Below are 12,128 nucleotides of genomic sequence, written 5' to 3'. Positions count from 1 at the left end.
AAGTTCCTGCCTCAGCCTCCTGGGATTACAGGTATGAGACCGTGCCCAGTCTAACCCATAAATATATATACCTACTTGTGCCCATTAAAATTAAAAATTTAAAAATTAAAATACCACTGTCATCACTATCAGAAAAAGTTGAGAAAAAGAATTCATGGATGTTTTATAATTTTTTTTTTTGAAGTTTTCTCTTCCAATACTGGATCTTAACTGAAACTCAAAAATTATTTCCACTAAAAATTTCAATCCAGTGAATTACAGTCAATGTGAAGAACAGACTTATTTGGCTGAACATTATTCAGGCCAGGCTCGGTGGCTCACACCTGTAATCCCAGCATTTTGGGAGGCCAAGGTGGGAGCACTGATTGAGGCCAAGAGTTTGAGACCAGCCTAGGCAACATATCAAGCATCTATTTTTAGGCTGGGCGCAGTGGCTCATGCCCGTAATCCCAGCACTTTGAGAGACAGAGACAGGCAGATCACTTGAGGCCAGGAGTTTGAGACCAACCTGGCCAACATGGTGAAACTCTGTCTCTAATAAAAATATAAAAATTAGCCAGGTGTGGTGGCACATGCCTGTAATCCCAGCTACTTAGGATGCTGAGGCAGGAGAATTGCTTGAACCTAGGAGGTAGAGGTTGCAGTGACCCAAGATTGCGCCACTGTACTCCAGCCTGGGCGACAGATGGAGACCCCATCTCTAAAAAACAAAAACAACAACAAAGAAGATAATTCAATTTTCCTGAACATTAATACATGTTTCAAACATAGGGACTAGCATAAAAAGTGTTTCCTTTGCATCCCCATCCCATGTCTCCTAGAATATTTATAAATATATGTACATTAATAGTTATATTGGAATAGTTATTATTAATTTTTCTTTCTTTGACTTTTACAGAATTTTACATACTTTTCAATTCGGAAAAAAATAGTTTAAAATACAAATGTTTAAACATTTTAGGGGTATATTTTCTTTTTTTTTTTTCTTTTTTTTTTTTTTGAGACGGAGTCTTGCTCTGTCGCCCAGGCTGGAGTGCAGTGGCTGGATCTCAGCTCACTGCAAGCTCCGCCTCCCGGGTTCACGCCATTCTCCTGCCTCAGCCTCCCGAGTAGCTGGGACCACAGGCGCCCGCCACCTCGCCCGGCTAATTTTTTGTATTTTTAGTAGAGACGGGGTTTCACCGTGTTAGCCAGGATGGTCTCGATCTCCTGACCTCGTGATCCGCCCATCTCGGCCTCCCAAAGTGCTGGGATTACAGGCTTGAGCCACCGTGCCCGGCCAGGGGTATATTTTCAAAATGAAAAACAGTATGTATATTTGCTACTAATGGAAGTTTGAATTCTAATACACCACTTTGAAAATACACCAATCAGAAAATGTCATTTTTACCTCTTCTTGTCCAAATTGTTCCATAGAATCACAGTAAACTTCACTGTCTGAATCACTTGTCAAATGCTGAATTCCTGTAACATCTTCAACATGATCATCAATTATATCTAAATATGAACAAAAGTGCAGATAGGGTAATTATACTCTAATAGAAGAAAAACAAATTTATTCCTTTGTTTTTTTGAGATGGAGTCTTGCTCTGTCACCCAGGCTGGAGTGCAGTGGTGTGATCTTGGCTCACTGCAACTTCTACCTCTTGGGTTCAAGCGATTCTCTTGCCTCAGCCTCCCAAGTACCTGGGATTACAGGTGCCCACCACCATGCCCAGCTAATTTTTGTTTCATTTTGTTTTGTTTTTGAGACAGAGTTTTGCTCTTGTTGCCCAGGCTGGAATGCAATGGTGCGATCTTGGCTCACCGCAACCTTTGCCTCCTAGGTTCAAGTGATTCACCCGCCTCAGCCTCCCGAGTAGCTGGGATTACAGGTATGGGCCACCACAGCTGGCTAATTTTGTATTTTTAGTAGAGACAGGGTTTCTCCATGTTGCTGAGACTGGTCTCAAACTCCTGAGCTCAGATGATCCACCCGCCTTGGCCTCCCAAAGTACTGTTTATTTTTGTTTTTGGAGACAGAGTCTCATTCTGTCACCCAGGCTGGAGTGCTGTGGCGTGATCTTGGCTCACTGCAACCTCTGCCTCCTGGGTTCAAGTGATTCTCATGCCTCAGCCTCCAAGTAGCTGGGATTACAGGCGCATGCCACCATGCCCAGCTAATTTTTTGTATTTTTACTTGAGATGGGGTTTCTCCATGTTAGCCAGGCTGGTCTTGAACTTCTTACCTCAGGTGATCCACCTGCCTCAACCTCCAAAAGTGCTGGGATTACAGGCGTGAACCACCACACCCAGCCAACTTTTGTATTTTCAGTAGAGACGGAGTTTCACCATATTGGTCAGGCTGGTCTCGAACTCCTGACCTCAGGTGATCTGCCCACCTCGACCTCCCAAAGTGCTGGCATTACAGGCGTGAGCCACCATGCCTGACCTTTATTCCATTCTCAAAATTCATCAGCCTTATATTATTTTTATACTGAGAGACAAATTTGATTTATCAAGCCACACTGTTTAAAATTTACCAAAACTTTAAATTTAGTTGATAATTTTTATTTGAAAAGATTACAAAATGTTTTTTCATTGAATTCCATAAACATAACCTAGATGAAATCTTATAAAACCTAATAACCCTATAAGAGAAAATTACCTACCAAACAGGATGCCTAAATGTAAGATCCAACTAGGCAAGTTTGGTTCTTATATTAAGAAATGATATTTGTCGGCCGGGCGTAGTGGCTCACGCCTGTAACCCCAGCACTTTGGGAGGCAGAAGAGGGCAGGATTACGAGGTTAGGAGATTGAGACCATCCTGGCTAACACAGTGAAACCCCATCTCTACTAAAAAACACAAAAAAATTAGCTGGGCGTGGTGGTGAGCACCTGTAGTCCCAGCTACTCGGGAGGCTGAGGCAGGAGAATGGCGTGAACCCAGGAGGCGAAGCTTGCAGGGAGCCGAGGTCGCACCACTGCACTCCAGCCTGGATGACAGAGTGAGACTTCGTCTCAAAATAAAAAAGAAATGATGTTTCTCGGCCGGGAGCGTTGCCTCACACCTATAATTTCAGCACTTTGGGAGGTTGAGGCAGGCAGATCACTTGAGGTCAGGCTTTGAGAACACCCTGGCCAACAGGGTGAAACCCCATCTCTACTAAAAATACAAAAATTAGCTGGGCGTGGTGGCATGTGCCTGTAATCCCAGCTACTGGGGAGGCTGAGGCAGGAGAATTGTTTGAACCCAGGGGGCGGAGGTTGCAGAGAGCTGAGATCGGGCCATTGTGCTCTAGCCTGGGCAAAGAAGCAAGACTGTCTCAAAAAAAAAAAAAAAAAAAAAAAAAAAAGGCCAGGCACGGTGCTCACGCCTGTAATCCCAGCACTTTGGGATGCCAAGGTAGGAGGATCACGAGGTCAGGAGATCGAGACCATCCTGGCTAAAGCGGTGCAACCCTGTCTCTACTAAAAATACAAAAAATTAGGCTGGTGTGGTAGTGGGCGCCTGTAGTTCTAGCTACTCGGGAGGCTGAGGCAGGAGAATGGCGTGAACCCGGGAGGCAGAGCTTGCAGTGGGCCAAGATCGCGCCACTGCACTCCAGGCTGGGCAACAGAGCGAGACACCATCTCACACACACACACACAAAAGAAATGATGTTTCTCGGCCAAGCGCGTTGCCTCACACCTGTAATTCCAGCACTTGGGGAGGCCAAGGTGGGCGGATCACTTGAGGTCAGGAGTTTGAGACCACCCTGGCAACAGGGTGAAACCCCGTCTCTCCTAAAAATACAAAAAATTAGCCGGGCGTGGTGGCATGTGCCTGTAATCCCAGCTACTTGGGAGGCTGACGCAGGAGAATCATTTGAACCCAGGAAGTGGAGGTTGCAGTGAGCCGAGATTGCGCCACTGCACTCCAGCCTGGGCAACAGAGTGAGACACCATCTCACACCAAAAAAAAAAAAAAGAAATGTTTCTCACATGTACTATTATGTATCCCTAAAAATTAAAAAATAAGCCAGTGTGTGGCTCAAACCTGTAATCCTAGCACTTTGGGAGGCCGAGGCGGGCAGATCACTTGAACTCAGGAGTTCCAGACCAGCCTGGGCAACCTGGCAAAACCCTGTCTCTACAAAAAATTTAAACATTAACTGGGCATGGTGGTACATGCCTGTAATCCCAGCTACTCAGGAGGCTGAGGCAGAACTGCCCAGGAGTTCAAGGCTGCAGTGTACCTTGACTATGCCACTGCACTCCAGCCTAGGCAACAGAAAGAGATACATATATAACCCTGGCCCTAATTCATGCTCTTTCAAAACTATAAACCCTTATAATATTAATAAGCCCTAAGATATTACTAAACAAGAGATTTTTAAATTCAAAACTGATCCTAAAGATCCTGTAATTATTAAAAGACTATTCATAGGAAAGAGGCTGGACACAGAATTATTTGGGGACAATACCTTGGTGAATACAAACAGCAGATTTTCCAGTTTGCCCCAAGTTTTCATCAACAGACTTTACTTCTTCAGTGCTTCTGCCATTCAGGGAAGAACTGGCATGAATGTCATTCTGTATATCCTGAACAAAGCCATCTTTATCATAGCCATTAGTGACAATGACTTCCAAATTCTTATGGTCTGCTGACTTCATCATTTTCTTATCTTTTATGAGAAAATGGAGAGATTCATAAAAGTTCACAGTAGGTTACCTTCTGCATACCATGTTTTAACATCCAGCTGTCATTTCCCTAACCTCACAATCCCTTTGAAGGGTTTCCTACTTGGATCAAAGAGAAGGCATGCTCCTTGAAATGGGGTTTACTATAGGCTGAGAGCTCACCCAAACTATGTTGGCTTCAAAATTGTTTCAGTTCCCTGTCAATCTTCTACAGTTTCTTTTAAAAAGTAATCTCTCAAAGTCTTTTTACTCCCTTAGGCATAAGCGAATTGCTCTATGAGACCTAGCAGTGCAAAGGGGTCCACGTAGCTGATAAAAAGGACCTTTAAAGAAGGCGCTCTTTGTCATACCTTACTGGAAAGGGAAGGCAAAACTAAGTTACGCAGTTTTTGGTTTTCTTTTTTTGAAACGGCATCTCACTCTGTCACCCAGACTAGAGTGCAATGGCATGATCTTGGCTCACTGCAACTTCCACTTCCCGAGTTCAAGTGATTCTCCTGCCTCAGCTTCCCAAGTACCTGGGATTACCGGCGCCTGCTACCATGCCTGGCTAATTTTTGTATTTTTAATAGAGATGGGGTTTCACCATGTTGGTCAGGCTGGTCTCAAACCCCCAACCTCAGGTGATCTGCCCGCCTCGGCCTCCCAAAGTGCTGGGATTACGGGCATGAGCCACCATGCCTGGCCACAGTTTGTTGTAGTGTCTTTCTGCCTCCCCTTTTGAAAACAGTCTTCCCATGTGTCATTGGTATTCTAACAGAGCCCTCAATGCTCTAAGCCATAATTCCAATGTTCCTTCTTCATGAAAACTTATGCCTGTAGGCCGGGTGCGATGGCTCATGCCTATAGGCCCAGCACTTTGGGAGGCCGAGGCGGGCAGATCACCTGAGGTCAGGAGTTTGAGATCAACATGGTGAAATCCTGTCTCTACTAAAAATACAAAAATTAGCGGGGTATGATGGTGCATGCCTACAATCCCAGCTAATTGGGAGGCTGAGGCAGGAAGACGGCTTGAGGTTGCAGAGGGTGGCAGAGGTTGCAGTGAGTCGAGATCATACTACTGCACTCCAGCCTGAGCGACAGAGCGAGACTCCATCTAAAAAAAAAAAAAAAAAAAAAACAAAAAAAACTTATGCCTGTATCCTATTCTCTGGATTCCATTCTATTTTTGGTAAGATATTGAGAGTCTAACTTGTCTCCTGTCCTTAGTAACTTATGTAGATTCATGTTGGAAACAACACCTTAAAATAGCACATGTCTAATGCAGCATTTCAGGCCGTCCATTTGGAGGAGTGGCCTATGCTTGTCAACCTTCAGTTAACACCTATTCCATTTATGCATAAGGTTGGTTTTTCCTTTCTCTGTAGCAGAGCCTTTCAGTCCACAGCAAACCTGGTTATAAGGTCAACAGCTTACATCCCACCACCTGCTCCAATCTTCTATAATACCAAATCAGCCCAAATGTCTTCATACCCTCTTAGTTTATTTATTGTAAAATTACTAACTGATTATCCAAACATTACCATTATCACTTTGTTCTGCTCCTTTCACTTCTTCTTGGGCCTCTTCTTCCTCAGACTCAGCTCCACTGTCACTGCTTTCGGCTTTACCATTAACAGTTTTGGTGTTTGGAGTGGAAGTGAGAACATTACCAAGATCTAAAACATCAAATGACCACTTAGTCACAATGTGGTAATATACAATTATACCATAATTTCCAAGTAATACTAATACAATTTACAAATAACTAATAAAATAATTGTGGATTAAAATGTTAGTTATATATATATAATAGTATTATTTTCTTTGACCATAAACATACATATATTACATAGACAAATTCCTTCAATTATCACCTTATGATCACGCTATCTTAAATCCTTTCTGAATCAGGCAGAAGGTAAATTATTTTTAAGTTAATATCAGTAAAAATAAAGTTAGAGATCAATGGATCTTCATACATGGCAAATGAAGAGATACTTCCTATATACTAGCATGCTGAAAACTAAAGTACATTTTTGGTTCTACCAACAATCTCATCAATATTACAGTTGGAGTCCATTTTAAAAACTTTATTCCAGTATTACCTTTAGGGCTTCAGGTGCACAACTCAAATTATCATGTCTTTGTGATATTTAAGTTTTTTCTTAAAGTATCCACTGATGTGATCAATCACTTAGAAAAGCAAATTGTCCAAGTGGCCAAGGTTATATCCTGAGAGTAACATCAGAGCTTCTCAACTTTAATGTCCATACAAACCTCCTGAGAGCTATTTAAGATGCAGATTCTGAATTCGTAGGTCTAGGGTGATGTAAGATTCCGAATTTCTATAAAGATCACATTTGTTGCTAATGCTGTTGGTTACTGGACACTGTTTTGAGAACATGAATTGAAAGACAATATTTTTGAAGTGACAATACTCCCCAAAATGATCTGCAAATTCACTGCAATCTCTATCAAAATCCAAGCTGGCATTTTTGCAAAAATTGACATGCAGATTCTAAAATTCATACGAAAATGTGAAGGATCAAGATTAGCCAAAGCAATCTTGAAAAAGAACAAAATTGGAGGACTCATCATTCTAATTTCAAAACTTACTGTATATGTATATTCTGAAAATGGCCATGTAAAACTGATACATCTGTTCTATTGGACCTAAATGGCTACTTTTAAGAAAATGCTTTGTTTAGGAAAAAAAAGGCAAGATTGCAAACTGTCTTGCAATTTGGTAATATCTTACAAAATTACAAACATCAAACATTTTTAATTCCATTTCTAATATTTCTTACAGATATGCTTTCACATATATGAAATGACAGATGTACATGGTCATTCTCAGCAGTATTTTCTGAAGATCTGAAGGAATAAATAACCTAAATGTCCACCAGAATGGCTCAGGTTAAAAAAATTAGGGTGAGGGTCCACAATCCCTTACTTACAACCCTTGGATCCAGATATGTTTTGAAATCTCAAGTTTTCTAATTTTGCAAAGGTTATATGGTACATATGCCATTTGGTATATTATGTAATACATCCAATAGAGTCTAAGGCAGCTCTCACTAAAAAGAGAAAATATGATTTTTGCAACAAAACATATAAATAGTTACACTAAAGAGGACAGAGACTCAAAATACCCTCGTTTTACTTTAGGTCAGAACTTTTGCTCCCCAGATTTTTAGTTCATATCAGACAGGTTTTGCTGCCAAATGAGTTTACCAACAAACTTCTGGTCTTCAAAGATTTTTAAAATTTTAAGTTATAGCTAGGAAGCTGTGAGCCTGCACCTTTATTACTATTATTTACTCTTCTTTGTTTTATAATTAGCTGTTTAAATATCTGCCTCTGGCCAGTGGCTGGACACCACTGCAGCAGATCCAGATTTATTTCCCTCTGCATCCTAACATGCCTGACATACTAAAAACATTTAATTTTTTTTTCTGGCAGGGCACAGTGGCTCATGCCTTTAATTCCAGCGCTTTGGGAAACTGAGTTGGGAGAATTACCTGAGGTCAGGAGTTCGAGATCAGCCTGGCCAACATGGCAAAACCCCGGCTCTACTAAAAATACAAACATTAGCCAGGCATGGTGGTGCACACTTGGAATCCCAGCTACTTGGGAGGCTAAGTCAGGAGAATCGCTGGAACCCAAGAGGTAGAGGTTGCAGTGAGCCGAGATGGCACCACTGCACTCCAGTCAGTGTGACAGAGGAAGACGCCATCTCAAATAACATTTAGTTTTTTCTGAATTGAATAAGCATGCCTTGTAAGAAGGACTACTTGTTAATATTTGACTTCTGTAAGCAAATCAGATGTAGAATGATGTGACAGAGTTATGCCCAGTAAGCAGTCAGTACGACTTGCACATAGTTTATTACCGTGACAGGTACAAGGACTGATTTCAGCACAGGAAGATTACTATTCCGAAATGCTGCCATTACTGTCAATTATTAAAAGATGTCTTATAAATAGGGATGACAAGGAAAAAAAGCGGATGCCAGGCAATTTTTATTTAAAGGGTATACAATTTTCTCGTAAATTGACTCTTGTGGTCTCATTTCACCCTGCTTTCTAAAAAAATTTCAAGATCAAATGTTTAGTTAATACACAAATCTTGCATTTTATTCAACTCCTACAAATATGCAAAACATAATCCTTTCAATCCTTTGTGTACATGAAGACAAAATTCTACAAGAAAAAAAAAAAAGAAAACTGCAATCCGTGCAGAGATGCTTGAACTGAAAGAAGAAGAAGAAGAAAAAAAAAAAGCTAAATGAATTACCTGTCTTGCATTAGCTTACTATACTACAGTTAAACCATACTCTAAATACATCCATTTTTAGAGACAGCATCTCACTCCGTTGCTCAGGCCGGAGTACAGCAGAGCGATCTGGGCTCACTGCAACCTCCACCTCCTGGGTTCAAGTGACTCTTGTGCCTCAGCCTGCCAAGTAGCTGGGATCACAGGTGTGTGCCACCATGCCTGGCTAATTTTTGTGTTTTTTGTAGAGACAGGGTTTCACCATGTTGGCAAGTCTGGTCTTGAACTCCTGACCTCAGGTGATCTGCCCGCTTTGGCCTCCCAAAGTGCTGGGATTACAGACATGAGCCACCACACCTGGCCAACATATCCATTTTAAAATTAGCTAGTAAATCATTGAATTCAATGTACTATTAATTTAATTCTCAAAGCAAAATAGAAAACATGATCTATCAAAATAAAACCATGAATTCTGCTATAATTTTGAACATACTAAGTAAATTACCTGGTGTATTTTAATAGCTTACAACTTTAGGGTTAAAAGTTTAAGGGTTTATAATGTTTTGGAACTTCATACAATGTGTTTGCTTGGAATGAAAACTCCTGGGTGACAAGACTGTAAGTTCTATAAGTTTGTGCAGAATTCTTTTGACATGCAAATTTTAAACAAAACTTTTACATGATTTCATGATTCCTACCTTCTAAACATTTAGAGATTTTCTCCAGTCGGACTGGCGTGTGAAAGTAAGAAAAAAAATCAGACATACAAATATTAATATGCGCATAATATATCAGTTGATGAATTTAAAAATAGGTAAAATAGTCCAACCTGAGGTTACATCGGAACTCTTGCCACTCTTTTTGTCCTCGACAATTTCATAAAATGGACCTATGACACGCAGCAATTCTTCAACTTTCTCAGTCATTGGCATAGTTTCAATAATCTGTAATCAAAAGAAACAAATATTGTGAAATCACAAACTCTTAGTTTGATCTCCACTAGTATCAGATAATCTCCTATTTCCAATTTGTCAATAATTTTAAGATTTGACGTTCATAATACACTCTCTGAAGGATCTACATTAATTACATACTTAATGTATACACACTGTGGCCAGGTGAGGTGGTGGCTTATGCCTGTAATCCTAGCACTTCGGGAGGCCAAGGTAGGAGGATGGCTTGAGCCCAGGAGTTTGAGACCAGCCTTGGCAACATAGTGAGACCCTGTCTCTACAAAAAAAAAAAAATTTTTTTAATTAACCAGGCATGGTGGTGTGTGCCTGTGGTCCCAGCTACTCCAGAGGCTGAGATGGGAGGATTACATGAGCCTGTGAGATCGAGGCTACAGTGAGCCGTTATGGCACCACTGCACTCCAGGCTTGGTGACAGAGTGAAATACCATCTCCAAAAATTAAAAAATAAAATAAAAGGAATCCTTTTAAAAAATGTATATACACTCCTAGAAAAGCTTCAAGTATATTAAAGCTCTAAAAGCGTTCTCATTTTGAAGACTATTTTACAAGAGCTTCATGTAAAATTTCATACAATTACCTATAAATTGTGTATTAAAAACTAGGGGTCAGGGTACAATGGCTCACACCTATAATCCTAGCACTTTGGGAGGCCAAAGCAGGAGGAGGATGGCTTGAGCCCAGGAGTTCGAGACTTGCCTGGGCAACATAGTAAGAGCCCATCTCTACAAAAAAAAAAATTTGTTTAATTATCCAGACATGATGGTGCACGCCTGTAGTCCCAGCTACTCAGCAGGCTGAGATGGAAGGATCTCTTGAGCCCAGGAAATTGAGGCTGCAGCGAGCCATGATCACACCACACTGCACTCCAGCCTAGGCAACAGAGCGAGATCTTGTCTCCAAAAAAATAAAGGAAACAAACAAACAAACAAACTGGGGGCTTTCATTAAATGAAATAGAAAACTCAAGTTAGAATAAAATTATGATGTCTGTTCTTTAACAATAAGGTAGCGTAGTATTTCTAACAGGGCACAAAAGTAAAGTAGGAAATGGCAATCACTTTCAGACACCTTCATAAATATGGGCCAATTTAGAATCATCAAATTTAAAGAGCAAGGTAAATTAACTGAAAAGGTACTTAAACAGCCATCAATTGGTGACTGATCAAAGAAATTAAAGTACTTCTAGATTTGAAATATTTTGCAGATATTAAAAAGAATAAAGTCAGCTCTGTGTGTGCTAATCACAGTATGTTTAATATGATACCAGGGGCCGGGCTCATGCCAGTAATCTCAGCACTTTGGGAGGCCGAGGCGGGAGGATCACCTGAGGTCAGGAGTTCGAGACCAGCCTGGCCAACATGGTGAAGCTCCATCTCTACTAAAAATACAAATATTAGCCACGTTTGGTGGCATGCACCTGTGATCCCAGCTACTTGGGAGGATGAGGCAGGAGAACTGTTTGAACCCAGGAGGTGGAGGCTGCAGTGAGCCAAGATCGCACCACTGCATTCCAGCCTGGGCAACAGAGTGAGACTCTGTCTCCCCAGAAAAAAAAAAAAAAGATACCAGAACTGGCTCCTTCGCTCCCCCGCTCCCTTTCTTTCTTTCTTTCTTTCTTTTTTTTTTTTGGAGACAGAGTCTCACTCCATCATCACCCAGGCTGTAGTGCAGCAGTACGATCTCAGCTCACTGCAACTTCCACCTTCCGGGTTCAAGCAATTCTCACCTTCAAGCAATTTCAGACACCTTCATAAGTGATTCACCTACCTCGGCCTCCCAAAGTGCTAGGGTTATAGGTGTTAGCCACTGTGCCCGGCCAAAACCCTAAAATTATTGTTCAAACAACATGCTTTTATTTCTAAACCAGATATAAGATGGATCATCGGTGGTCTATGGTAGTCAGCAACTCTGACAGGATTTTGATCTGAGACATGCTCATCAACACCGTTCCCCACTGTGTTGTACGTGTAGGAGGAAGTTGTTGAGAGAGATTATACAGAATGAACTATGTTAACAATAACTGGTTCTAGTGATTATAATTTAATTTTACAACTTGGAGTAAATTATCTGATTGTTGCTCCTCTGAATGTACTGTGAAAGGAATGCTTTAATCACAAAATTTCTTTTTGTTAAAGGAAACATTTGTTATGAGGCTAGGGCCATGTGGAGGAATGTTTTATTGTTTATTATAAATATCTGTTGTAACATATTTGAATTATAATAATAATTCTGA

General features: G+C 40.9%; 1 protein-coding gene across 16 annotated transcripts in view; it reads right to left on the bottom strand.

The window, feature by feature from the left end:
- The window catches only part of ACBD5 (acyl-CoA binding domain containing 5), a 61,397-nt gene that overhangs the window by 32,700 nt on the left and 16,569 nt on the right, over positions 1-12,128 (bottom strand). For 7 of the 16 annotated variants that reach the window (XM_010381419.2, XM_010381420.2, XM_030940563.1 and 4 more), the window contains 5 exons: positions 9,752-9,866; positions 9,621-9,653; positions 6,189-6,323; positions 4,449-4,649; positions 1,391-1,497 (listed from right to left, as the gene is read on the bottom strand). In XM_010381419.2, the coding sequence (XP_010379721.1) occupies positions 1,391-1,497; positions 4,449-4,649; positions 6,189-6,323; positions 9,621-9,653; positions 9,752-9,866 (591 nt within the window). The remainder of the gene's footprint in view (positions 1-1,390; positions 1,498-4,448; positions 4,650-6,188; positions 6,324-9,620; positions 9,654-9,751; positions 9,867-12,128) is intronic. The other 9 variants (XM_010381424.2, XM_030940565.1, XM_010381425.2 and 6 more) reach the window with 3 other exon arrangements.

This window comes from Rhinopithecus roxellana, chromosome 11, assembly GCF_007565055.1.
Source record: "Rhinopithecus roxellana isolate Shanxi Qingling chromosome 11, ASM756505v1, whole genome shotgun sequence".
Classification (NCBI taxonomy): Eukaryota; Metazoa; Chordata; class Mammalia; order Primates; family Cercopithecidae; genus Rhinopithecus; species Rhinopithecus roxellana.
This window is presented reverse-complemented; position numbering and strand designations above follow the sequence as displayed.